The sequence below is a fragment of the Terrapene carolina genome, unplaced genomic scaffold (genome assembly GCF_002925995.2).
Source record: "Terrapene carolina triunguis isolate 2854851 unplaced genomic scaffold, T_m_triunguis-2.0 Scaffold93, whole genome shotgun sequence".
In the NCBI taxonomy this organism is placed as follows: Eukaryota; Metazoa; Chordata; order Testudines; family Emydidae; genus Terrapene; species Terrapene triunguis.
The window spans coordinates 10,857,903-10,884,838 of NW_020664444.1; the positions used below are offsets into that span (position 1 = coordinate 10,857,903).

The 26,936-nt window shown below is 52.9% G+C and overlaps 1 protein-coding gene across 1 annotated transcript; it reads right to left on the minus strand.

The window, feature by feature from the left end:
* Positions 1-7,539: 7,539 nt before the first annotated feature.
* LFNG (LFNG O-fucosylpeptide 3-beta-N-acetylglucosaminyltransferase) lies at positions 7,540-26,312 on the minus strand. Its single transcript, XM_024214050.2, has 8 exons — positions 25,711-26,312; positions 14,041-14,089; positions 12,117-12,216; positions 11,539-11,692; positions 11,104-11,189; positions 10,493-10,658; positions 9,747-9,832; positions 7,540-9,302 (listed from the first exon to the last, which is right to left on the minus strand). Exons 1-8 carry the CDS (start codon positions 26,149-26,151, stop codon positions 9,236-9,238), a joined length of 1,149 nt encoding a protein of 382 aa, XP_024069818.1. The 5' UTR covers positions 26,152-26,312; the 3' UTR covers positions 7,540-9,235.
* Between the last annotated feature and the right edge of the window lie 624 nt (positions 26,313-26,936).

Here is a 26,936-nt window from a genome sequence, read left to right on the forward strand (position 1 = left end):
CTCCCAAGGCGCACACTGCACCCGCTAGGATCGCCCAAGGGCCCACGACACTAGATAGTGATACGTAGCAAAGAGCAGAACGAAAAGAACCTGCCACAAGGAAAGTAACCCCCCGCCACCCACCCACACAATTGCATGTCTGCCCTGGGCCTATGCCTTGCAGCTGGCAGTCTTAACGTCTAGTGGGGGGGTTCGGTTTGTAAGTGGGGGGACGGCAAGGCCACCATCCCACTTTGGGCCTGCCTTAGCCCCAAGCCTCCGACCGGACTTTTTACAGCCCAGTTGGCATGTCGGTGCCGATCGGAGCCGCCAGGGTCCCTTTTCGACTGGGCGTTCCGGTCGAAAACCAGACACCTGGCAACCTGAACTTTAGCTTATCTCACTTCCAAAGCACCATGCGCTACAGGGGAACAAGGCCCTCCTAGGCCAGACTAGGAATGGCCACGTGGGCGTTATACCAGGTTAACTGCACCGCTCTAACGACACTGGGCAAAGTCCCCGTGTCACCAAGCCCAAGAACTGCCCAACACTGTGCAGGTTCCAGGAAGGAGGAGCTGGTTAAAAAGAGCTGGATTTTGCCCCATTATCCCCCCCACGCTGCTCTTAGTAACAGCCCAGTGACTCCTTAACACAGGACTGTGGGGGACACATTTATTAAAAAAAAACCTCTGTGAAAGAAGAGAAAGCACGACCCCTCCCAAGCACCCCCTTTTCTGAGGAGGTGTCACCATGGCAACGCCTCCCGCTCACAATGTCTCCCCATTGCTACTTGACCCAGGCTATTAGGGGAAATATCTTTTTTTGCTCCCCCTCTATGGGGCCAGTGATGTGTGAATAAAACCAACCCGGCGTGGACATGCACAAACTGAACAGCGTTCCCAAGTCAAAAATCCATGCTGCATTCAGTGGAGGCGCTGCCCTTCCCAGCCCCTTGTCTGTTTCTGTGGGATGGGGTGGGTGGGGAGAATGGGATGGTTGTATAAAGTGTCTCCGGTTGGAGCTTGTGTGTGTGTGGGTTATTTGTTCTCCTTTAACAGAACAATGGGGAATGTTTCCAGCTGTTTTAAGATGCTGCATTCAGCTCCTTTTCTCATCCCCCGCTCGCTGCTTGCCAAATGGCAGCAAGAACTAAAACCTTCCTGCTGTGGCGATGAGGTCACCCCACCCTGTATGGGTGCTGGGAACCCACCGGATGCAGAAGGAGGGAATTCTGTTGTTCCAGTGAATGTCAGGGTACTCTTAAAATTCAAGGGGGGAAATTGTTCCCACCTAAAAGGAATGAGGGGGGGGGGCCATGAAAGAGGAAGTTGGAGAGGCTGGTGGGAATGTGTGCTCTGTGCAGCCATGGGAAAGCCTGGATTTGATTCATTAGCCAAGCCCCCTTGCTCTGTGTGCCAGCAGTGGCTGAGAGGGAGAGGAAAGCCTTGCATGGCTAGTCAGCCCCCTACTTGGTTAAGAGGCTGCATTGACAAGCCTTCCCTCCAGTCCCCCTTGAACGGAACAAAAGGAGCCCTTCAAAGGCACTAGGCTAAAATGTGTGTGTGAGGGGGCAAGGAAGGGGAACTGTGGGCTCCGTGAGACCCTGTCTGCAGGGCTTTGGGGAGTGCCTCCAGGGGAGAGAGAGTACCAGGTGAGGGGGCTCAGTGGAGCTGTGACTGGGCTTTCACCTTTGGATACTGGGCTGGTCCAGTACTGTGGCATGTAATCTGATTGCTGTACAGTGCAAAACATAATTCAGATTGTTCTCAGTTTACTGTTCCTGGCAGCCCTCTCATTCCTGCTCGAAGAGTCAGCAATGAGATCACGGTCCAACCCCCGCCCCGGCGCTGTGCACAACACAGAGGGGGATCAAAAGGGCTGAGTAACTGCCTACTTACCTTGAGAAAGGCAGCAGTGTTATGGAACGGATTTCCTCTCTGCTCCACTCCTCAATCAGCGTTAACAACCCTAGTTCTGAAGTCAACTCTCCCTTAGGTTGCAACTGAAATGAGTTTAGTGGCACCTGTATGGATGTGGAGGTGTGGTGGGGGTGGGATGGAAGCTTTGCACAGTGCCTATGTGTATGCGCTTGTCTCCCTTCCCATGAAGCACAAAGGTGGAGTATAATGAGTGTCTGTTCAGGTGCTGATGCCCAGCCTACTTCATTGGATTTGAATAGGTACTTTGATGGACTGGACTGCCGGTGTTCTGGTTTCCATAGCACCAGGGATTGCTTTGGAAGCAGCTCAATGAAGGAGCTCACTGGAAAGGGCTCCCTCTTCCTAGTGACTACCCCCAAGAGCACCAACAATGCCACACACACAGGTGTGCCTTTGAAAGTGAATTTGCTTTCATGGCGGGGGCCATTTTGTGTTCGTTTCCCAAGACTAGTTGTACTAAGTGAATTTTTTTTTCTTGTACTCGCAAGTATTTGCACCAGAAAGGCGATGTAACCAAGAGTTACGCTCAGCCCATCCGGGAATGACAACAAGTCCCCAATCAAAGATAACGAGCACAGATCAGATAGCAAATATGCACAATAAACAGCATGTGAGCAATGTACCAGAAAGGAATATTTACCAAAAGTAAGGGGTGAAGAATATTAAACCCCTAACTGCAACTGACAAGAGAGAAAAATTAATCAGATAATTTATTTGCCCAATTTCCTTTGTTACTAAGCTTTCCTACTCAATTCTGTTATTTCCAACCTCAGCATGAGCAGCGGGCTTGGGGAGGCTGTGCCTCCCAAAAGCACCTGGCGTGCCCCCACACCCCACACCCCCAGATCCCCTTCTGCAGTTCCCAGCACTTTGCCCTGGCCCAGGCTCGCTGGGCTGGGTGGCCTGCCTCCTGCAGGGACTCGGCGGCTGACACTGGTGCCACGCTGCCAGGCGCACTGGGGCTGGGGGTGCTGCAGCCTGGTGCTGGCAGTCCTGCACACCAGGGCTGGGGGGGGGCTGTGACCGTGTCGCCCGGTGCTGGGGCTGGGGGCCGCAATGGTGGTGCTCTAGGCTCCTGGAGGGGGAGGGACAGGACCTCGGGTCCAAGGGGAGGAACTGCTGAGTCACCGGCTACCCACGACCCTCAGTAAAGCCCATTCTAAGTTCCCCAATGCGCTCAGTCTGAGCTCAGCCACAGAGTGAATGAGGAAGTCCTACTGCGGTTATAGCGCCATATAGTCGATTGACCACAGCAGTGCCCTAATAGCAGGAGTGCCGACAGAATGGAGACTTTTTTAGCCAAGTTCCCAGCCACCCACCCCAAACACATGCATGTGTCCAAAAGGTACACGTTATCAGAACCAAAATCTTTCTGGCTCCGTTGAGCCAGCTAGCGTAAACAGGATGTCCTGCAGAAGAGAACAGGGGACCAGATGAAAGTGCTTGGGGCAGACACACAAGTGAAGTATTTTAAAACTGCAGGCTTTTGTCTGTATGCATGCAGACAGCCTGGGGCAGAAGCTTAGGAACATAGGCCTAGTCAGAAAACGGAACAGATTTTCATGGCTGTGCATGAATAGCATGTCTGTGTGAACATATGAACGTGTGTGTTCATTGTGCAGCTGTGAATGTGCAGGTATAGGGTGAAGACGTGTGTGTTCGGAGAAGGGTGGCTTGCTAAGGGATTTTGCTGCATTTTTAAAGCTCTGCTCCCCCCCTCCTTTAGTGCTTGCGCCCATCCTGCTTTTGCCAGCCTTTTCACACTGCATTATGCCCTGTGACGCTTTACCCTGCCAAGGGACTAAGATGAAAGGACTCTGCTTTGTAACTGGCTTGATGCACCATGCCAGGTACCAGTGGGAGTTGCTTTGCCTTATTTTCTGACTGCGCGCCAAATAAACCTTCAACACAGGGGTGATGCAAAGCCTACATCACGTCTTTTTGTCGTGTCCCCCCCGTGGCATTTCACGATGAAGGCGCATACTGCACGCTAATCCCTGCAAACCAGCATGGCTGCTGCGTGGGGGACGGGGACACACACACACACACACTCTCCCCCCCCCCCCCCAACTTCACTGGGCAAGGAGACTGGCGCTGCGCTGCGTAGGCGTCTCTGGTCCGTGACTGGGCGCTGCAGGTAGATCTCAAGACCCTTTATGCAACTGCTAGCTCCCTAATTGGGGGGGGGGGAGGGGGACGTTCATGGGCTCAATCTGAGAGCCTTTTGCTGCGCCCAAGCAGTTACACAGGGACACGCCCGGGGAGACTGCAGACCTGAGGCCTGTCTAAACCAGCCACTTAGGGGGGGCCGCAAGATGCAACATTTCACAACTGAGTCTAGTCTTACTGCACACACTTCTTGAAGCCTTAAACCCAGCCCTGGAGAGGCGCCACCTCTGCCCCACGTACACTGATGGAGACACGATTTGTAATAGCAGCAGCATGGAGAAAAGAAAGAGGCCCAGAGAGGTGTGCCAGACCTTGAATACAGACCACACCGAGTTGAGTTAATGACTGGCACAGTGAGTGTGGCCTGTCTAAATCACACTGGCAGGATCCGCCGGACGTTTTAAAGCATATTGAATTGCTTAGTCTTGCTCTTCTGCTTGCTATTTCTACCTGATTGACATTTACACCTAAGCAGGTTTTGGTGGGCGTGCAATGTAGCTCCTGCAGGATGTACCCCTGAGCTGAGCAGCTGGTACGCCGGGCTGTTGAATCTGGCTAGCAAGATTGATTCCAAAGTCTGTATTTCCCGCCCCCAGCCAATGAAAAAATTTCTTCAGATGGCAAATGCCCAAACCTCACTGCTGACGGCGCCGCCAGCCACATCAATACTGATTTAGGTCACTGAGGTAGTGCAAGCTTTTCGCGTGAGCTACTGCACTTTAGTTTCCCAGCAGAGTCTGGGCCACTGTTATGTGTTGAGCCCTGATGAAACCACAACAAAGCGAGCCATAGGAAAATACGCAGGCAAATGTAGCCTGGTATCATTTCCCAAGGATGACATGGGCCTTTCCGGAGCCTGGCACTAGCAAACGGCTGAGGAAGATCTTGCTGCACCCGCCCTGGGGGATCATTTTGACGCTCTCAAATGTGATTCATGTTCCAATAGTGCTTCTGAAGTCTGTTTCACTTGACCTTTTTTCTCTCCCTGTGGGTGGGTAGTGCTGTGCCCGCTTGCAGTTGGTGCTGGGTGACTCATTGCTCGGAAGGCAGGATGGTGGGACGTGCGATAACGGAGGAGCGGGCGCAGAAAGCAAGTGCCAAAGCACACCCAGCACCAGTCGCCAGAGTGCTTTTTTTGTTTGTTTGTTTGGTTTTTTTTTTTTGCTTTGACACATGCTAACTTCCTGTTCGGTTTGCAGGTTAAAAATACACCCCAGGATACGCAAGAAATTCAAGTGAAACTGTGAAGTGTGCTGCTTAACGACGGGGAATTGACTGTGTCAGATGAAAAGTTTGACGCGCGCATCACAAGCCCGTCTGGGGTTTGGGGGCAGGGCGGGCGTGGTGAAGTTTCACTCTGGGCTCAGGGTTAACAAATGATTGTTTCTTACTACTGGGATGTGTGTGAGATGGAACCACGCTGGGGGGGGGGGGGGGGGGGGGGGGACGACACTACAGCTCAGAAGCTCTAGAGAGCTTTTTTAAACAGAGGGTTGTTGGCCAACGTGGTGTGGGCTCTGGGGTTATTGGTGAGTCCAAGTGCGTGTTCCCAGAGAGTAGGAGCTTTCCGCCTATCCTTATTCATTAGGGTGAAGTACCAGGGGTTAGCAGCCCCCTACCAAAAAAGGGTGTAGGGCTGTGCCTGCTTGCCGGTGGTACACAGCCCGGCAGGAACGTGCATGGAGGTGCGGGGAGGAGGAAAACAGGGCCATGGGGGCACAGTACTCCTCCGACCCCAGGGCCATGGCAGGCAGGGAGCAGAGAGAGTTTCGTGGCCCTGGGGCCACAGAATATGCCCCCACAAAGGCAGTCAAACAAATTCCTATGCACACCCCTGCGGACTGGCCTAGTTTTGAGGCTCTTAAATGTAAGACTAGCACTAGAGTTTGCACAGCCCCCGTGCAAAGTATGGCATGCAGGATCCCATACCACTGCTTCCTTACAAGTAAACCAACCCCCCTCTTCCCCTTGCCAGCTCCCCACAGACACTTTTTGAGAACAGCCTTCCTTCCCCTTTCTGAGGCGCTGGAATCCAGCCTCAGCTCTGAACATGGTGCAGTATCCTATCCCCTGCAGTTTGGAGGAGCTACAGTTCAGCTGGTGTGGTCCTACTCCTTCACACCACAACCAAGTTCTCCACAGGCATGAGAGAAGAGAGGGCTGTATGCTGAAACAGGACTGGCTGGACAGCCTGTCACTCGTGGGGAAATGGGACAAGCAAACCTGCCCCCCGAGTGATGATGGGAGTTTGGCGGCATAGGAATCTCCCTGTATTTTTTGCAGTCACTGCAGGTGCAGGCTTTTGGAAGAAGGCTCCATTAGACAAGCCTCTTCTTGAGAGTTGGACGTAGGTCCGGGGTGGAGAGAATGCGACGCTGGCTCAGGTTAGCTACTGCAGCCTGTGGGGCATGTTCACAGAACAGCCTTGTTGGGAGTTTGTTGTTGGTCTATTGTGTCGGAGGGGTATGGGCTGCAAAACCTTCAGCCCTAGCCATCCTTGAGGACATTTATGCAGGTACGTCTTTGTACGGGAGTGATGCCAAATACTCAGGATGCAGTTCAAACTAGAGACAATAACCATGTGCCAGTGATCAGCAAATAAGCTGCTTTATTGAAAGCAAAGAATGATGGCTACCACAGGGTTTCCATGGTAACTATCAGGTGTAATTCCCTGAGAACACGTGTCATTTCTTTTCCAATCTATTTCTTTTAAACACATACTAGTTATGAAAAGCAGAGAGTGACGTTCCAGATACTGGAACACATAAATTAAGGTAAGTGATCGTTAGAAGACATTTCAATTTCATTTTCAAACAGATTCTCAGAAGGTTTTTTTTTTTCCGATCCACAGAAAATGTATAAAAAAATTTCAACCCTAGATCATTCTCAATTAACAAAAAAAACAGCACAGTAAAAAAAAATTACTGTTGCAATAAGATATTTACAGACGCACCCATTATGGGCCATTTTCACTCAGCCTCTCATTGGAAACATACAGTTCTGCCTTTGCCCACTTATCCATGCAGAGAACAATTAGCCCTCACCCACTGAGTGAGGAAGGCTTAGGTCAATGTTAGTGCAGGAGCAGGGGATTTGCACAAGCCAGGAGCGTCTGTCCACTGGAGCAGGTTATGCAGCGAACTACAGTTGTCTCCCTTCAGCTGCTGATCCTCCATTGACCAGAGGGGGCACTGTTGAGCAGTGCAATGCGCTCCTTTTCCCAGATGCTAAGGCCACGTCTACACTACCCGCCGGATAGTAATCGATCTATCGGGGATGCGATAAATCGATCCCCAAATCGACGCCCATACTCCACCTCGGCAGGAGGAGTAAGCGGAGTCGACGGGGGAGCCGCGGCGGTCGACTTGCCGCCATGAGGATGGCCAGGTAAGTCGAACTAAGATACGACTTCAGCTACACGAATAGCGTAGCTGAAGTTGCCTATCTTAGATCGATCCCACCCCCGTAGTGTAGACCAGCCCTTAGTATAGAGCTTCCACAGCACTAAGGCCCAGATCCTCACAGGGATTCAAGCTTCTAACTCCCATTGCGTTCAGCAGGCTAGGGCTAGCAACCATGATCCAGCATCTATCTTGAGTCTCCAACAGGCCCCTAGCTACTGGGCCAGCCCAGAAATGGTGCTTGGGAGAAAGGGGTGTTGCTTGACAGCTGCTTGCCCAACTTCTCTCCTCCCCTCAAGCTCAGTGGTGAATGGGACCAATAGCTGTGGCAAAGACTGATGCGTTCAGGGCCTAATGCTGATCTCACAATAGCGACGGGACTAACTCCATTGTAGCCAGTGGAATTGCACCAGTGGGACACCCGCATCGGACCCTTAATGGCAATCCTCCCAATACTCTTTATTCATCCTCTGCCTGAGCACCTAATGCCCCCGGACAGACCCAGCCTGAATGTTTTCGCTCCACTGAACCTGAAGTATTCATTGGTATAGACAGTGCATTCTACATACGTTAATTGGCCCTGATAGACACTAGTGTTAGGGATAAAACATGTGTAGCACTTTTTCCCCTCCGCGAAGATGCTTCAGAGGCAAGGGTAAGTGGGCAGAGACTTTGCACTGAAGGGAGACGTTATGTCTCCATATAAATATAGCATAAACATGGACACAGCATGTATGCATCTCTTTGCAACCCCCCCCCATCCCCTTTATAAATGTCTTTAAATTATCCTATATAAATACTGCATAGCTTTATAGTACTGAAAATATTTCAGCGAGGCATAGGGAACTCCAGTGAACAGAGTTAACATTGATTCTCGGCTTCCACCACCAACCCCTCTCCTTGCTCCTCTTCCCCCAGCCTGTCTCCCTTCAGTGCTGCAGTGAGCTGGGATTCGGAGAGTCCAGCTCTAAACACCACAAAGTACAAAATTCCTCCAGGGCATTTCCTGGACTCAGCTCCAATGTGTCCAGAGAACTGCCCCTGGAGCCAGCAAACTTCCCCTGCTCCCCCCAAAATACAGCCAGCATTGGAGGGAGGCAAGAAAGGGGAGCAGAGGGGTGGAATTAACCCCCCCTCCCACCACAACTATTATCAATGAACCTTCATCTGAAACAGTATCCGGAGCTGAAGGATGAAGGGTTGGGGGAGAAAGTGAATGGGGTGGGTAGGTAGTGGACTAAAGCAGGTTGGGTTTATGGGAAGCAGGAAGAGAAGGGAGTGAGGGTTGGGCAGAATGGGATAGAGAGAAAAATTCCAGCAGAAAAAGAAAGCCGTGGCAGTAAAGAGCCGGCCCAGGGCACACACGTATTCCACATACATTCTATGAGAATTGCAAACACTGCAAAGCAACATGGAGATCCACGCAGGCTGGTGTTCAGGACACTTACCCTTCACAAGCCAGCCTGGCCCCTGGGCCACACGGGTAAGTGCTCAGGGCCTAGCCTTTCCCACGTACCCCCGGCCTGTCAGAGGAGGAGGCAGACAGCACCCCAAAAATCTGCTCTCCCCACCTGTAGGGGAGATGAGGGGCCGCACAGCAGCCTATAAACCACACACACTGTGCATTAGCACAGCAATAATAACCATTCGCCTCGCAGCAGGGAAATCACATGCACACATACAGGTCCCACAAGCCCTTCGGATACCAGGGAAACTTGGGACGAGGTTGACGGGGACATGCGTCTCCTAGTACACCACATTCAGGGGGCACCATGGCGTGTCTGGGTACAGCAAGCAGTGAATGGAGCGGAACCTGCAAGAGAAGGAAAAACCAGCGATCAGCACCCGAGTCAAGACCTGCTCACAACACTTACACCTCTTTCCCAGAGCTGCATGCAGCAGCCGTGGGAAGGCCAGTTCTTTGAGGGTCTGTCTATATTGCAGCTCAGAAGTGGGACTGCAGCACGTGTAGACAAACCCGAACTAGAGCAAAGCTAGCTTGAGTAACAATCGCAATGAAGCTGCACCAGCATGGGTGGTGGCCATGTGAGTATGGACCCAGGACCTTACACAGGCAGCTTACAGCTAGCCCAGGTACGTCTACAAGTGCTGCAGTCCCACCTCCTGATTGCCTGAGGGTCATTTCAACTGCTCTTTGCCTGCCTTTAAAGCCCAGGCTTCCTCGTTGTATGGGGGTAAAAGGAGGAACACGTCTGGTTGCACACGAATGTGGGGGTCTGAGGAAGACGCAGCTCACCTGGATGGATCCTCATCAGCGGAGAAAGCTCCCTTCATGTGGATGGAATTCCTCTTGTTTTCAAACATGCCATAGCTCAGCGTCACCTGGAGAGCACAAAGGTGAAGGTGTTGCTAGGGCAAGACGCTGCTCTTGACAGAGGGGCAGCATGGTCCAGTGATTAGGGCACTAGCTGGGACCTTGGAGACCTGGGTTCCAGATCGTGCTCTGCCACAGACTTCCTATGTGACCTCGGGCAAGTCACTGCGTGTCTCTGGGCCCTATCCGTACAATGCGGACAACAGCCTTGCCCTGCCTCACAGGCATGGTAGGAGGGCAAATACATGAAAGATTGCAAGGCACTCAGACACTGTGATGAGGTACAGTAGCGAGGTCGCTGTCTCATTTACAGCACTAGAGAAAACCCCAAAGGAGAGCTCTAGCAGAGATAACCATGCCCCCTCCCGGGGGTTTGGAGCCTCCTTCCTGCTGAGGTGGTGTCATTATGGGTTCAAACCCAGGTTCTCAAGAGTAATTTCTTAAGTTCCTGGCCTTCCTGGCCCATCGTGCACTGGGGTAAGAGGCCTACTGCTCATTGCACACAGCTATACTGGTTCTGTGCTCATGCAGGAACAGGTGAGAACAGAAATAACCCCGCTCCCCTGTTCTACCTGTGATCATTGCCAGGGCTCTAGGATCTGACTATGTGGCCCTTCCCTGGCCTCTGCACTAACTCTAAAGTGCTTCTTGGATGCAGCCAGGTTTACCTGTTTGTGAATTTCTGTCTTGGGCACCTGGTGGAGGTTCTCCAGGTGGGAGTGGAAGAGATTACTCCGGATAAGCTTCACTCCTAGCACAGACTCTATGATGTACCCGATGGTGCAGTCATCTGGCAGGCGGATCTTCTCTGCTGTGCTCATGAAATGACCCCCACTGTAGGAGACAGAAGGGAGCATGTGAGTTCATCTGCACCGAGTTAACTATCCTCAACGCTGCGCCAATGGGTCCCAACCCGGAGTTGGAGACACGCCCTACCTCCTGATGGGGCGGGGGTAGGAGGAATTCAGCCTCTCTGCCCTGTCAAATGACCTCAACCCTGGCTTACAGAGAGAAATGTCTTTAGGACTAGAGCAATTTAGTCTCCCTCCTAGCTTCTTTGTGGGTCTCTTCTGAGCACCCAGCCGGATGATGTGGACTTCAGACCACTAGATATTGGGATGGAATCAACCAAGTCCACAAAGATTTGGACTTCAGGATGCAGTTGAATTTCATTGATCTTTGATCTCCTGTATCCTCCTCCATCCTGACCTGCACAGAGGTAATCCAGGATTTTCTAGAAGTCTTATGAAACATCAGTGCCAAGTGCTGATCCCCTTACCTCGCCCACGGGCTCATCTTCAGCGCCAGCCCGCGACTAATACAGAAACCTGCTCCCCCAGTGGCAAACCAGAAATGAACAGGATGCTGCGAAAAAGACAGAAGGAAAACAGCGAGGCTTAAAACCAGTCCTTTTCCCTGCCTCCTCGTGGACTTCTTACTAATTTAGGCAACACAAAGAGAATTCTCCCAATTGTCTCGACTGCTCCTGGGTGGGTTAAACTGACCCAAACCTCCATCCCCACACAGGAGGCACAGCCAAGCCTGGTGCTGAGGAGTGGGTCCCTGTTAAAGTCCATCTCCATTCCGAAACGATGACATTTTTCAACATATCACCAGCTCAGTGAAAGCTGGAAACCCCCCTCTTTGGGCTCAGTTGGCCGCTGGACTTTTGCCTCCTGTTAGCCCTAGTAAACCCACTGTCCTACTCTCTTACCATCTTGTTCTCACTGATCCTCTCTGTGGCTTGAATGGGTCGGTCCAGACTAGGTTTGCCGATGTAGATGTCCTGTGTGTGGGGGTAGCCAGACAGCAACTTCACCAGGGTCCGGACATTCACATAGTTATCATCATCCACATGGCAAAACCACCTGGAGCAACAGAAGCAACCCAGTTAGTCCGGTAATACTCAGCACTCCCAGAGCTCCTTCCAGCAGATTGCTTTACAACAGTAGATAGCTGTTATCCCCATTCGGCACAGGGAAAATGAGGTGCAGAGAGTCTGAGTGATTTAATCAAGGCCACGCAAGCAGAACCCACTCCTAACCCCCTGCACCAGTCACTAGCCCCTTCTGGGGCAAGGCCTGTCCGTGGAAACGGAAAGAATCAGGCAGCCACATTGTAGCTGGTCACCAGAAGGCTCTGCAGCTTGAGTCCTCCCCCGCATTCCCAGCACTTTCACCTGGCCACACATGCAGTCTCACGTGTGTACAAACTGGCATGCATACGGACACACCCCACACGCACTCTCTCTCTCGCTCGCTGTCTTTCTCTGGACATTAATTTCCTTCTTACTTTCTCCCGGACTCGATGAACTTGTCGTATTCCACGGCCATCTTGCAAGACAAAGCCTGGCGGCTGTGGGCAGCGGAACAGTTGGTGTTGATGACATTGGCTGTGGTGGGAAGAGGGTGGGGGAGAGAAAAGGGACAGTCAGTCCGATGAGTCTCTCTCTCTCGCGCGCGCCAAAAACACAATCAATCTGCTTGAACGAACGAAACTGCTTGTCCACCACCCAAGGCGGCCCAGGAAGCAGAGGTGGCAGGGAACAGCCCCCTCACTGAGTGCAGGGTTCACAGACAGCAGCAGGGGCAGCTACTTTCCTCGCACATAAAAGGGAAGGGTGGGGCAGAACGAAGACAGGCCAGAAAGATGCCGACAATCCTCTTAGCCTCTCTGCCGCTGGCCCAGAAAGGCCAAGACCCCCCTAACCTACAGCATGGCTAAGGCCAGCAATCTCGGATCCTAATGAAAAGAATACGGCCGTATTTCACAGGCCTAGTCCAAGACACTGCAGTGTTCTGTACCGGGACTGCATATCCTTATAAAAGGCTTGGCACGGCCCCTGTCTAAAGTATACAGCAGAGAGCGTCCTCGGGGGAAAAGCCTGGAGTCCCCAGGGAATTGTTTCCAAGGCGGTGTGAGATATCGGCCCTATCTCAGCACTACCCGTGCTAAGCACACATTGGGCCACCACATCCCTGCATTGCAGGGCTGTGCACTCAGCCCCCAGAAAGGGGGCGGGTGGAGCCTGTGAACTGGATCCTCTACTGGGGTCTGTTAGCCAGAATCCTGGCCTATTCATCCTGCATTTTCCCAGCACCGGCCACCTGTTATTTGCTGGGCCATCTCAAAGGGAATTGATTCAGGGCCTGAAAGGGAATCATTTACATCAGAAGAATAGGGAGGGCCTGCCCCAGACTCGAGGGGAGGGGCTGCTGAATAAACACTCACTGAGTAAGTCCCTTTCCCGCCCTCTGTGGAAAGCTACTTGGGTTCCAGTTAATCACAGCGCTCTGATGGGAAAAATCCCTAGAAAGGCACCTTGTTGCTCTCCCCTGCCTCAGAAGGGAGACACAGGATCAAACCGCTGTAGGGCAGATGGCTGCACTGACCGCTTTACCAAGGGCAGGTGGGGGAAGGGACGGTGGCAGCATCATTTGTGACCTCCATTATCTCTGACAGGGGAATCTCAGCTGGGTATCTTCCCCAGAGGCCACCACTGTAACAAACCGCCTCGTTCTCAGAGCAGCGTTCTCCTCCCCCTGAGATCCTCAAGGGGGCGCCACCACCGCATTCAATTTCTGCCCCGGCCTTGAAAGCCACCACCGCATTCAATTTCTGCCCCGGCCTTGAAAGCCACCTCCTGAGTCCCGGCTTGGAGTAAGACCAGGCCAAAGGGCACAGTCGGGGTGCTGTGAATTAGTAAAGGGGACGGCCAATGATTTCAGTGGTGTCACACTGACGTAACAGAGGCCCAGACAGCCACAAGTGCCCAGCACCCACCAGCTCCCTTTGTGACACACAGGGCCAGCTTTTTCAGAACAGGTCAGCGCCCAAACTGCTCAGCTGGCTTGAAAATCTGGTTGCCTGTTTTGCGCCTAAATGCTGTTTCGAAAATCTGGTGCCAGCTGTGGGCGCCTCTGAAAATTCCAGCCCAAGTGCAAAAGTTGGCCCCTTTTAACTATTTAAGAAAAGTTTTCTACCACCTAAAGCTCCCCCCATCCCACCCCCCAGATGGTTTAGTCCCCTCGTCCCTGAAATCATGGAGTGGGAGGGAGGGAAGTAACCTGGGAGGCTGAACTAGTCCAGCCTCAGAGAGCAATGACGTGTGCATCTTGCGCTTACTGCTGGATTCAAAGAGCCCACTGAGGTGCCTAAACTTCTACCAGGCTCGCGCCAGCCAGAAAGGAGACCAGAATGGGATTGGTTGACTCACCTGTGCGTTTCTTCAGTTCCTCATCCTCCCCATCGGTGAAGATGAAGGTCTGAAAGAGACGATAACACGTCATTAGAATTGACATAACACGGGCCTGCGGCTTTGTGCCTTTCCCCTGGGGGAATTGACTTCTGCTGCATTCCATTTTCCAAAGATTTCCAGGCAGCAGGTGCTGCGGGAGGAAAAGGGTCTGCTACTGACCATGGCTATTGCCCAACCACCCTAACTGCGGGGTAGGAAAGGACAGAAAGTGACTTCAGCCCTATCAAGGCCTGGTGGAAGGGGGTGTTGATCAAGCTTTTTGTAATGGTTCTGTCTTAGCTGCAGTAGAGGCTAAACCATTCAATACCAATCAAGGGGTCAGGGGGAGTGGGTGCTTGTCACACATTTCTTCTTAAGGCCCAAACCTTAACCCTAGATCCAAGCACCCCTGAACTTGGAGGCAATTTGGAGGCCAGCTCTGTGGCTCCAGCCCGTCTCTGCTTCTCTTTAAGGAAGCTATTGGGTTAAAAATCTCAGCCTAATGAACATATTGATCACAGCCCATCATAGAGCTAGGAATAACAATCAATACACTCATTGGAAGTGGGGAAGAGGGTGGGCACCAGGGCTGTGAGCTGGGATCGCTGGACTGAAGGAAATTTTGGAAAACGGTAGGATTTGAAGGATCTCACTGAAATACACACAGCAAACTCCTCCCTGACAAGAGGGAAAGGTGCCTAAGGTTTCACCCTGAAAGCAGGTGTTTCCCCTTAAAAGTAGCTGGGTGAGATGCACACCCGCTGCGCCTTCCTCTGCAGGGAGCCAAGTGTCCTCATTTTAATCCCCATCTCTGCCCACCCCCCGTAAAAAAAATAAACAGCACAGAAGGCCTGACAGGGAAGCAAAGGGTTAAAGCTTCCCTTCCCACAGGGGAGAGAAAATGGAAACAGTGTCTGCACCGCCCGCTTCCCAACCTCCTCTGCGGTGGAGGTGCTGCCCCCCCAGTTTGAGCTGCAGTCACAGTTACTTGGGTTTCACTGTGTGTGTCTGCCCAGATCTCTGGAACGTCATTTCACTGCCAGGGCCCAAGTGTGTAACAACATGGGCCTGCAGCACAAAGCCACAGGGCAAGGGGCACAACCTAAGAACGCAGCGGAGGCAGCCGCTTGCAAGGCAGTGGCCTTAGTTTCTTTAATTGTATTGAGTTTTCCATGATCTTGCTGTTAAGCTACAGCATATGCTGTGAATAAGCACCAGTCCCAGGCAGTGGGATTGCACCAGATAGATGTGGGGTGGAGAGGAATGTGGGGCTGAGTGGAGGGACCTACAGTCACATGTAATGAGATGCAGCTGAGCTGTGGCCTCACTTAGCGAGACAGCATGCTAAGGAGCCACTCTTGCTCCCATTGAAACCAGTGGGGTTCTGTCACTGACTTCAGTGCTGGCTCAGGCCCTGAGGTTCACGCGTGGAACTGAGTCCTTCCAAAGACTTGCCCTGCTCAGCCCACCTGGCTCTGCTAAACAGTGTGTGCACCGGCTTCTGCATGGCTATAAGCAGGTGTGTTTGCACTGCTTGCCCATGGTGTGCGGAAGCAGCCTGCTGGCTTCATCCCACACCTGTGTCAACAGCATGCGCCCACTTGGCTCTGTCCCGGCACCCTGAGCTAGCACCTCCCCCCCTTCTGCGGCCTCCACGGCCCGTCTCATAGCCTTTGTTTATTGAGCTGGAGGTCAGGTGGCAGCAGCTGCTCCGCTCTGGCACGAGCCCGGCTTCGCCCAGCGTGCTGGGGCCGGGATGGCAGCCTTGAACAATGCAGCTCCCTGCACCTGTCTGTGTGCTCGTGTGTGCAGAGCGGGGCGCACCTCCACCCCTGCACTCAGCCAGCTTCCCAGGTAACTGAATCGCCTTCAACTGCCGCTTGGCCTGGTGCCCAACGGCAAACTCCACACACACCCCCCCCCCAATTACCTGAGCCACCTGCCTGGCTGCACTCCCTTATTTACATAGCTAATTCTCAGCGTATGTTGGCTGGCTCCAGGGGACCATCTTACTGGTTTACCCTGGACTTTGGGGGGGGGGGAATGGGGAGGAGGGAGGCAATATAGGGGGAGGGAGGGGTGAGAAAGCAATCTCAATCAATCAGCGTGTAGCAAACAAAGCCAGAGAGAGAGAGAGAGAGAAGAAACCACAACCAGCTGCCAAGCGCTGTAAAAACCAGACACGCACAAAAGCGCAAAGGAAGAAAGACAAAGAGAAATTGGAGTGGGGGGGGGGCAGAGGCCTGGGAATGATGAATTACAAGTGAACTGGAAATTCGTCGCCACCCATCAGTCAGTCCGGCCCCGCAGTGGGCTTTTTTTGTTCTAGAAGTGGGGGACAATAGCTTGAATGCGTCTGCCTGACTTTACTCAGTCCAGGAGAGTTAAGCAGCAATGTGTTTGCTCCCCCATTAGCATACAGCTGGGCTGGTTAACTCGGGGGAGAGGGAGGGGAAGCCAAGTTTGTTTGCTCAGGTCCCCTGGGCAGGGAAGGGGCTGGGAAGAGCAGACATTACAGGGCTCCTGAATGGAATGGGGGGCTGGGCTCTGGGGGGGTGGTTGCAAGTGGCCTTTTTGGTACAAGAGAATAGAGCTGATCTGAGGCGTGAAAGCCAAACTGCCAATGAGACGTGTAGCCATCAAGCAATTGCATATGTGCCAATGCATCCAGGAAAGGCACAAGATGGCTCGGACAGACAGCACCTGAGACCGGGGGGGGGGGGGGGGGGGGGGGGGGGGGGGGGGCGCAAGAGTGCACATGGGCTCTGCTCCTTCCCTGAGAAAGGGGATCCCGCATGGGGGGGAACCTCAAACAAAGGGCTAGATGGTGTTACAACGCCTAAGAAGAGTTTGTTACGCAAAGCAAAATAAGGAGGCTCAACTCTCAGGGTTCACAGCATTAGCTGCTCAGTTACAGGGGCCATGGAGGAATGTCCCTTCTCATAACATGGGCTAACAGGCATGGGGCAGTAAGTTGGAGGGAGCGTCATGGAGGGCAGGGCATACGCATCACCTCGCTGTCGGTGTCAGGAGCAGGATGCGGCACTAGTGGTGGTATGGCCCATGCTAGGTTCGGGGCTGGGGAACGGGACAGTATGACCTGGCACAAAGGCCATCGCTCACCTGGCCTTGGGGGCATGGAGGGAAAGGGCAGGCAAGAGAGACACGCTGGGGCCTTCTCCTGATTGAGGGAGTCTATAAAGCCCCCACCCCGAGGAGGGGCAAGGCCTGTGGCTGCGCCTGCATTCTGAGATGAGTTTGTTTGGTCTCAGTCACGGTGACTGCCAAAGGTGTGCACCCTCCCCCCGGCACTTGCCTTCCCCTCCGCCCAGTATCCATTTAATCAATCTCTTTGGAATGTGTCAAAGGGGGCCAGCAGACGGGGGCGGGACACCAGAACCCTTGCAGGATATGCCCACTGGGGATTTAATACAGAGGAAAATGTTTGCTTGATTAGATCAGGAACACTGACTCCAGCAACTGTCTTTGCCTGCTCCGAAAATAACCCCCAAACTAATCCTCCAGCTCAGCTGCTATAAATAGACCAAAGTGGACATTTGTTTATTATTAGCCAGCATTGAGAGTTGTTATTCTGATGATGCCGCCCCTCTCACACACAGGAGACAATATAACTGTCTCCTGGCCTCTCAGAGAAGCACTCTGCCATTCCTCCTGGCAGGCAGGGAACTGCACGGCCCCTTGGAAGGAAACTCCGGAAAGTCAGCCTGCCCGCCTGTCTCCCTGCTGCCTGGGCAGGAAGGGTAGAGCCTGCACCCAGCCCTACGTGATACCTCGGAGGGACTATCTCGCCTTTGCAGGTTCACCGCCTCCCACCCCCTTCCTGCATCTCCGCTCTCCGCAAAGCAGGAACCCAGCCAGAAGGTTCAATTAAAACCAAAACAATGACAGCCTCTCTCTCTCTTTTTTTTTTAATTAGCTTGTCTACATTTCTTGTAGATGAGATCTCCCGTTCCTGTGACCTCCCCCCCCTCCCGGGCAGGTTTCCAGGATCCACTATAGGACACAGGGCTCTATAGGCAGGTCAGCTGGGAGGAAAGATGTCTGGGGAGAATGGAAGGGAGGAAATAGACCAGAAGAGAGGAAAAGTGGAAAAGAAAGGGGGATGGGTGCATGTGTGTGTTTGCTGCCAGGATTACAACAAAGCCAGGGGATTCGCTGCCTCTCAGCAGCACACTTCATCCTCCTTGGGCCTGGAGAGTCCCCTCTTTAAGGCAGTTATAGTCTCAGATCTGCTATGTGGTTAGATATTCAATGGATGCAGCGCCCCATCCTTAACACTCTCCCCTTCAATTTAGATCCTCTGGCTCCTTGTGGCTGCTGGGCTCTTCATTGGAAGGAGACTGGGGCTCCGGGGGTGGAGGCTGGGCATAGGTAGCACCATGCCCACAACACTCAACTGCTCGCTTAGATTAAAAGCTTTTCTAGTCTCTCTCTGCACGTCCCAGATACCTGAATCTCCAGCTGTGATGCTCAGGTCACCCTCACAGGAAGAGAGCCAGGGCATATGCACAGCTGAAGCTCTCTTGCTAAACCACCACAACAGAACTTTGCACATTCCCACTGACGACTTGAGACCCCCAACACGTATTTTGAAGCTGCTAGGAGATGGATACAATGAAAAGCCAGGACAGTGCCTCCCAACATGGTCTTTGTTCGTTGAGCAGCCTCATTTAACACTTGAAGAGCCTTCGTGGGGATCCCAGCAAATACACAGCAGCAGTGCATTGTGTAAAAGCCACAGTGTCCCAGCCAGAGGGAGCTCACTACAGCATCTGCAAGGAAATCTTTGGTGATAGGTGGGGAGATGGTTGATTTTCTGTGTAAGCCGTAAGGTGCGAGGATTAGTAGATGCACGGATTAGCCTGTGCACACGTACGCACACAGTGCATCTCTCATCTCTGAGCCAGATTCCCTTCTCCCCCCCAGTGTAACTCCCCTGACTTCAGTGCAAGATGCTGGACCTGAGCAAAGTTGCTCCTGATTGACAGTGGTATAAATGGGAGGTGACTCAGTCCCTGTAGGCCTCAGCTCAATCGTGAGTTGCACCTCCCTAGATCTAGGATTCAGTTCCATAAATGTCTGGAGGACCAAAGCACAGGCCAGCCTGCTGTAAGCGGGCAGAGGTGCTCTGTGAACACTCTCGCTTCCCCACTCATTCAGAGGCTCTCTCTGGGCATTGGTTATAGCTGCTTCTGCTTTAGGAGAGCAAGGAGTTACATGGCTCTTTTCTCCCCCACACTTAAGTCCCCTTAAATTGGTAAAAGAAAGGGCTTTGTCTCCGCTTGCTCAGTGGCTGCATTGTCTGGCCAGGGACCCTGACTCGGGACACACAGGAAGCCTCATTGTTCTAAAAGCTGCAATTTAAAGAAACACAGGATGCCAAATCCTTCTCCAACAATAGCGGCCACCAAAGAATAAGGCCGGGACAATGCACTTTACCCCGCCAGGTTCCTTAAACTGCTGCATAACGGGGCTTGGAGAGAGACACCAGGCCACTGGCGTGCGCCTCCCCCCCTTGTTCTGTACCGCAGGGATTCGCTAGAGGAACTCAGCTCCCAGCACAGGGTGCTCTATCTGTTCTGCTGCTGCACAGCATGTCCTGCCCAGCCTGGCCCAGCTCCCTGCATGGGGGAAGGAGAGACTGCCAGTCCAGACTGTCACAGAGGGGGAAAGGTTTTTCCTCCATTTCTCTTTTCTTAGTGACTCACTTCCCCTTATTTGCAGTGAAATCCTAGCTCAGCCCTTGCAGTTACTCACAGCTCCCTGGCTGATCTTACTTGGTGACGAACAACAGCGTGGATGGCAGGATCCAGCCATAAGGCTCCTACTCCACCCACCTAGCAACCAGGGGAAATTGGTCCCGACCATCTCTTCTCTTGGCCTTTGCCCAAGACCGAGTCTCAATTTTATTGCATCTTAAAATGGACCAGAAATACCTACAGGGATGACACACTCTCAGGAGACAAACGTCTGTGTCTTACTGCTGACCCTCTCCTGCATCAATTGCATTGAAAACAGGAACCAACGTGATGATGCATGTTGCACAAAGGACCTCATGACCATCCATTGCATAAATCTCACCCTTCCCTTTCCCGGTACTGGTGTCATTTCCCCTTCATCATGTGTGACGCTTGGCCTGATCTTGTAAGGGGCCGAGCACCGTCAGCTCCCATTGAACCCAAGGAGAGCTCAGGTGTATACAGCTTCTAGGGCCCAGGCTGGGGTTATACAGTCCTTGGAGCAGGGGCTTGCCAGTGTTATGTGTCTAAAGCACCATGCTCTCCTGCAAGAAAGAATGCAATGACTTTAACCTGGAGGACCGTACCTAAAAGGAGACAGCCCTTCCTGGCCCTAGGATGTTTCGGGGGGGGGGGGGGGGGACACCTGTGCGCATTGGCTGATCTGACAGGTGGCAACGGTGTCATTTTGAAATTGGCACTGGGAGGATTGCAGCAGGTTTGGCTGGATGGTTCCAGTTCATTGCTGTATCCTCCAGCTGGAAAAGTCACTACTCAGGGGAGGAAGGAGGAGAGAATTAGCAGCTGGAACAGGTTCCTGCCTGGCTTTTGTCCCCTTGCAGCACATGTTTACTGCAAACAAACACAGCTCAAGCCCTGATGGGCCAAACAGCAAGTACAAAACTAAACAAAAAAAAGGCAGTTGGGGAGAAAGTTACCAGCTCATTTCAATGATTAGTTTGATGGTCCAGGCCCCTTTCTTGCCTAGCTGTCTGAGCTGTGACTTCCCCCTGCTGCGGGGGCTGTGGCTGGCACAGAGACCCCTAATCTCAGAACATGATCCTTTTAACGGACAGGAGCACGTGAATCCTGAGGTTAGAAGGCATTCCCAAACAGGAGCGGAGCTCGCTCTCGCCCCTTCGCTTTTCAGTAACAGGAAGAGTCCTCCTCTCTGTAATTTAAAATGCTATTATTTTTAATAATCCCCCTTTGAACAATGATCTCCTTGTGCAATTAGGGACCCACCCCTCTCTCCCCCCAGCTCACGCTCCACACGTGTCTTTCGCAGACTTATATTTCAAGTGCTTTTATTGAAGTCTGAGTAGAAATACCTCATTGCTTGGGGCATGCAATTAAGAGCATTCCACACCCCCAGATCATCGGGTGTCCAAGGATAACCCTGCCCTCCATTTAAAACAACCCATAGAATACACCCCTGCCTGGGAGATCTGCTTTCATACGGGCCTGAGCCTGAGCAGGAATGAGCATCTACAGCTCCTGTAGACATCAGCTGGTGTTGCAGGGGGCTTAGCAAATTCAGGCCCCATATGTGTTTGTCTTTAACCTGCCCAGAGGAGCTGTGCACTTAACCCAGGGAGCTGTCACTCCCCTCTGGACGGGAGCTGCAGTGGAGTGGCCAGAACTGGCTTGGCGTAGCTCCAACAGCCCCGTTCCACCTGCTGGGTTGGACAGAGCCCACACCTGTGTTTGGAGTGTAAACAGGACACAGAGCTATACTTGCTGTGTACACATGGATGCATAAGGCCCATTGGGAGCATGTCAGCACACAGCAAATCCCAGCAGGCCGTTACCCCCGAGGACAGGGATTCTGGCCAAGGTGCTAGGAAAATTTGGGAACTGCCTGTGCTCTCTGGAAGGTAAACACATTCCTCTCGAGTAAACTAGCTGGAATAGGTATCAGGACCTGCAATTATCTGCCAGACTTCGGGAAATGAGAATATCCTTGCAACAGAGTTAATCACGTTGCTCTTCCATGCATCTCCTGGGAGCAAGCCCACCAAGCTGCTTGGAGAACATTCACTCGGGGCCCTGTACAAGAAGCGTGGTCCTTGTGCAGTCCTGTCACTGCAACTCCTCAGCCGGAATTCTGGAGGGGGGGGGCTGGATGAACTTGCATTTATGATTTTTTCACAATGTTGGGGCTTTTTTTTTTTTTAGTGCAAACACTCCCCAGACCACTCTGCTGCATGTAAAGTATTCAAGTGCTGAGTCAGCCACAGCTGCAAACTCTCTTTAAAAGATGCTGGCGGGGAGGAACAACCTCTCTCCAAAAAACAGCCTGTCTGGGCTAGCTCATTTGAAGCAGGGGACTAGGTGCAGGATTGGGGGGCAGGGGTGAAGCCAAGGCCTATCCACTGCTCAGATAAAAGGAGGAAGGGGGGGGGTCCCCTACCACGTGAGATCATTGCAATATCTTGGATCAGACAGAACACAGGAAACTGAGGCTATTGTATATTGAACAAAGAGTATCCAAGAAGACAACACAATAGCAATTCCCCCTTCCTATCATCTCTTCAAACTGGAACCACCTGGCAGATTTAACCCCTTCTCCCCTATTTTACTTAACCCTTTAGCCGTTCATTTAAAACCAGACATGGCCCTGGGTGTAATTACAAAGAGGAAGGTTCAGATTTTGATTCAGAAGGGGAAAGGGGGGACGGATGGACGGACAGGGAGGGTTGTTCTTTGCTTTGGCAGAACTAGATGTGTTTATTAGCCAAAGGGGATTCTGGGCGAGTCCCTAAGAATTTCCACTCCTGCCCTGCAGCCAGGGTGCAGAATAGCATGAACGCTGAGAGGCTGTTGGCAAAACAAAAGAGAGAGCTGCTCCAGGACCCAGAGAAGGGAGGCCTGACTCAGACTGAGAGCCATACTTTTAGCACAGGCAACTCCTCAGCCGAAAACCCCCCTTTACTAATCCAGAGCATTGTTCGTATGAAGCACTGAGCTTCAGCCAGCTCTCTCCCAAGGAGAAGCTTCCAGCAAAAGTGCAGAGCCCAAGGGCAGGAACTCACCACTATACCACCCACACCTCTAGCCCCCTCCGCACACTACACTCTAAGGTGCACAGATAGACCGTAAGCGAAAGCAAAAGAGGAACTAACGGTTGGGGAAGCCAGGGTGCCCCAAAGTTGCTGTTACAGGGCTTCTTGGTAGGAGAGGAAACTGTGCAGGCAAGAGACAGATTCGCTTCCCTGCGGCCTCTCTGGAAGGGGCAACAAAAGCTGTCAGGCCCGTTGAGATGGAGGGTCAGTTTCCTGGTTACAGCAGCTAGGCCAGTGAGGAAAGACTGGGACACATTCCCACCATCCCCTCGCCAGCTCGCCGTCCTTCCTCCTGCAGGAGTTTTCAGTAACTTCAACTCTCTCTCTCTCTCCCCAAGGCTTGTCCCTCAAGTGCTGTACAAGAGCATCACTCAGCAGCTTGTCAGTTGGGCACCTCTCTGAGCTGCAGCCCCCCTGGCTTCCTGGCCCTCATCTCTAGGCAACCTGACCTGGACACTGCAAGCTCCAGCTCCCTGGTTCCCATGGAAAGCACCACACAAGAGGCTGTGAAGCCTTTTCTCTGCGCTTGGGAGAAAAGAGGCTTTGTTAGCTTGCCCAGGGGGACAGCGTGAGAGCTGAGACTCAGGACTCTGGGAATCCAAACGGACAAACGAAACAAAACAAAAACCCAGAAGAAAGCCAGAGTCCATGAGAAAAAGAGAACAGCCATTCCCAGGATCATCTGTAGGTGCTCCGGGCATTTATCCACCTCCAGCCCACCCCCCTTCTCAGAGGCTGCAGAACATAAAAGAGCAGCTAAGAGTTTCCACTAACTAACCATGGCAGGGAGAAACGGCAGAGCCACTGCCAGGCCTTTGAGATCTCCGGAGTAAAGGAGCAGGTCCACTCCCATAGAAGCCAGCGGCACTCACAGTGACCTTACAGCTTGTCACCAGCAATGTGTGACTGAAGTGTCCAATGGAAGTGATGCCGTAAGTCTGCTGCAAATTATTCCTGAGTGAGAAACATGAGCCCACCTCACCGCATGGCAGGCCCAGAGAGAGCCCGTAAGGAAATGGGTGAAGATGGAAGGGGATGAATTGGGGAGAGAAAATGGGAAAGTCTCATTCAGTTAAGAACAGGCATAATCTGCTTGTGAAGCTGTTTGATGATCAAAATAATTCCGGAATAAGGAGAGCAAATGGCAAAAGCAAGTTTCCTAAGGAAACAAGTGGATTTACTTTTTTTTTTTTAATAAAGTACTAGAATAATGGATAAGACACTGGTGGAGAGTGTGAGACAATTGGTCACGAATACAGGAGGCTTGGGGGGAGAGGGAGAACAGATCAGGGTGGTGGTGAATTCTCTCAGCCAAAGTATGTACTGGTGGCCAGACTAGATGACTAATAATGGTCTCTTCTGGCCTTAAACTCTACGAAATCCCACAGTATTTCTGGTTACCAAAATTCCCACCCAAACGGACTGTCTTCCATAGCGCTCTCAGCCCCAGAACCTGGGGTCAGCTGGTCTCTCCCTCTGTCTGTGCATTTTGAGCACACCCACCGCTGCAGTATCTGGGTACCAGAAATCTACCCTGCAAATGTCGTTGTAATTCAGACTTGGCCTCGCACTGAAGTATCTAAGTACACGCCTGGCTTCTGAGAGGATACCACAAGAGGAAAGACATCTCCTTAGGCATCAGAGCCAAGGTGCAACAGTCTACAGATGCTGGGTTCTATTCCTGGCTCTGCTATTGCAACTTTGTGTGTTACTTTCCCTACCTGCAAAACTGGGATAATGTTAGTCACCCTGGTAAAGTGCTTTGAGATCCACTGGTGAAAAGGTGCGATAAGGTGTTGTTATTACTGCTTAGGCTCTATATTGAGATATGGGCCAGATGGTGCCCTCTGAAACAGAAATGCTACTTCCCCGCCATGCAGGAGTTGCTGAGATATCCTTGTGAACAGGCTTTCAATGCAAGTGACACGTCTCTGAAAATGCTGCTTAATTCCTTCTTTAACTAGTGAGCTGACAGCCTAGACATGGCTGCTCCGGGCGAAGAAAAGGGGTTTGATGCTTGCGGGGTTCCCCCCCCCCCCAGCAGTCTCTAAACAACCCTGAGAACTCTCAGTCCCCTCCCCTTTTCTTTATGCTAAAGAGCTCTGGACTTCAGCCCCTGTTTTACATCTGACAAGTCCAGGCCAGCGACACAAATTGCATTTCATGCTCCTCATCCCCAGTCTCCTGGGGGTGGCGGGCAGAGGCAGCGAGAGGGGGAGGAATAAACAGGCACCTGAGCACTGAACACAGGGTCTCGTTAAGGATCCCTGCTGCTGAGAGACCAGAGCGGCCACGCTTCAGAGGCACTTTAACCCAAAGGCTCCGGTGGGTGTCGGGCCCAGGCCCAAGGTAGGAACGCGTTTCAGAGCCGATTGTGCCGGTCAGCTGTGCAGGGACACTGAATCCATCAGGATGCACCTGAATCCTCCAGCTGGGGGAAGCAGAGAGCCCCTGCTGAAAAGAGGTGAAACTTCTGCTTCACGTTAACTCCCTGGCAGCCCAGGCGGGGGGGGGGTGGGGGGTGGAGAAGAGATGATCCTCCCAAAGCCCCCCCCCCTCCAGGTTTGTCAATAGAGATCAATAGCAATGGAGGGAGAGGAGGGTGGGGCATTGCTGGAATGTGCCTCAATTTCCCTTCCCCGGGCCAAGGGCGGGAGGCTCTGCTTGGAGGCGCTTGGGCGTGCAGGCACTAGCCGGATCATTAGTGCTTCCCAGCGCGGCCTGGCACGGCTCCCTGCTGCTCCCGAAGGCTGGAGAGCAAGCCCCGGCCGCAGGCAGGCTGCAAACCCCCACCCCGCCCCACTGGCCCCGGCCCCGCCGCTCACCAAGTCTCTGTTCCGGGAGATCCAGGTGTCCAGCAGCAGCTCCAGCCTGGCCTTGTGGAACTTCTTGGTGGTCTTCACCGCGATGAAGACATCCTGGGCGGTGATGTCCTCCAGGGCCGGCCTCGGGGTCCCCTCCCGGCGCGGGGCCAGGCTGCCGGCGTCCTGCGCCTCCCGCCTGCCCCGGCTCAGCTTGCTGAAGTAATCGGTGAAGCTCTTCACTTCTCGGGGGGCCAAGCCGGGCTCGCCCTCCTGCAGCTGCGGCTGGCGGGGCAGGCCCTTCGGCTCGCCCGGGCTCGCCAAGCTCTGCAAAGCTCGCCTGCCCCCTTCTCCTCCCAGGTCCTCCACCTGCCGCTTCTGCTGATCCGCCATCAGGACCAAGAGGCAGGTGAACATGCACCCGACCAGGAACAAGAGCAGTTTCCTTCCGCAGCTCTTCAGCATCTTACCAGCCCCTTACTCGGCTCTGCACACAGCTGGGCTGAAGCGACTCTGCCAATGCCGCTCCTGGTGACTTCCAGATCAGCTGCCTCGCTAATCCCTGGCAGGTGTCACCGGCTGGGGCTATGCCTGGCCTTCTGGCCTCGCTCTCTCTGCAGCGACTGCTCCAGTCCGCCCGCAGCTCAGCGGCAGCAGCGATTTAAAAACTTCTCTCCCCACGCCCCCAGTCCACACTCCTATGCCAGGCTTTCTGGGAGGGGCGGGGCTCTCCCAGGCCGCGCCCCTAAAGGGGCGGGCTCAGAACGCAGCCACTGTCCTTTGGGCCGGGCTCCGCTCGTTCTTCTTTGGCGGCGAGTCTCCCACGTGGGCGCGCTGCAGGGGGGCTGGGAGCAGACGCCACGGTACTAGCCCGGCCATTGCCAAGTTCTCCCTTATACACCAGGCAGGTTGAGAGGGAGACAAAGCAGGAGCTGCGCTTAGTGGGTGTTTACAGACCAGCGCCGAGGGGCTGAGCTAGAGAGGGAAGGTTGTTGCAATGCCATTTTTAAGGCAGAAAGAACAGGAGTACTTGTGGCACCTTAGAGACTAACAAATTTATTAGAGCATAAGCTTTCGTGTATTTCATGGGCATGGTCCAGAAACTCCAGCCCTATGCACAGTGCTTGTACATACATGTCACCTCATACAAGGAGTGTTATACACCCCCAAGAAGTGAGCCAAATAATAAGCATAATGATGATAATAATAGTATTATTATTAATAAACTACTTTAAATTGTAGCCTCAAGA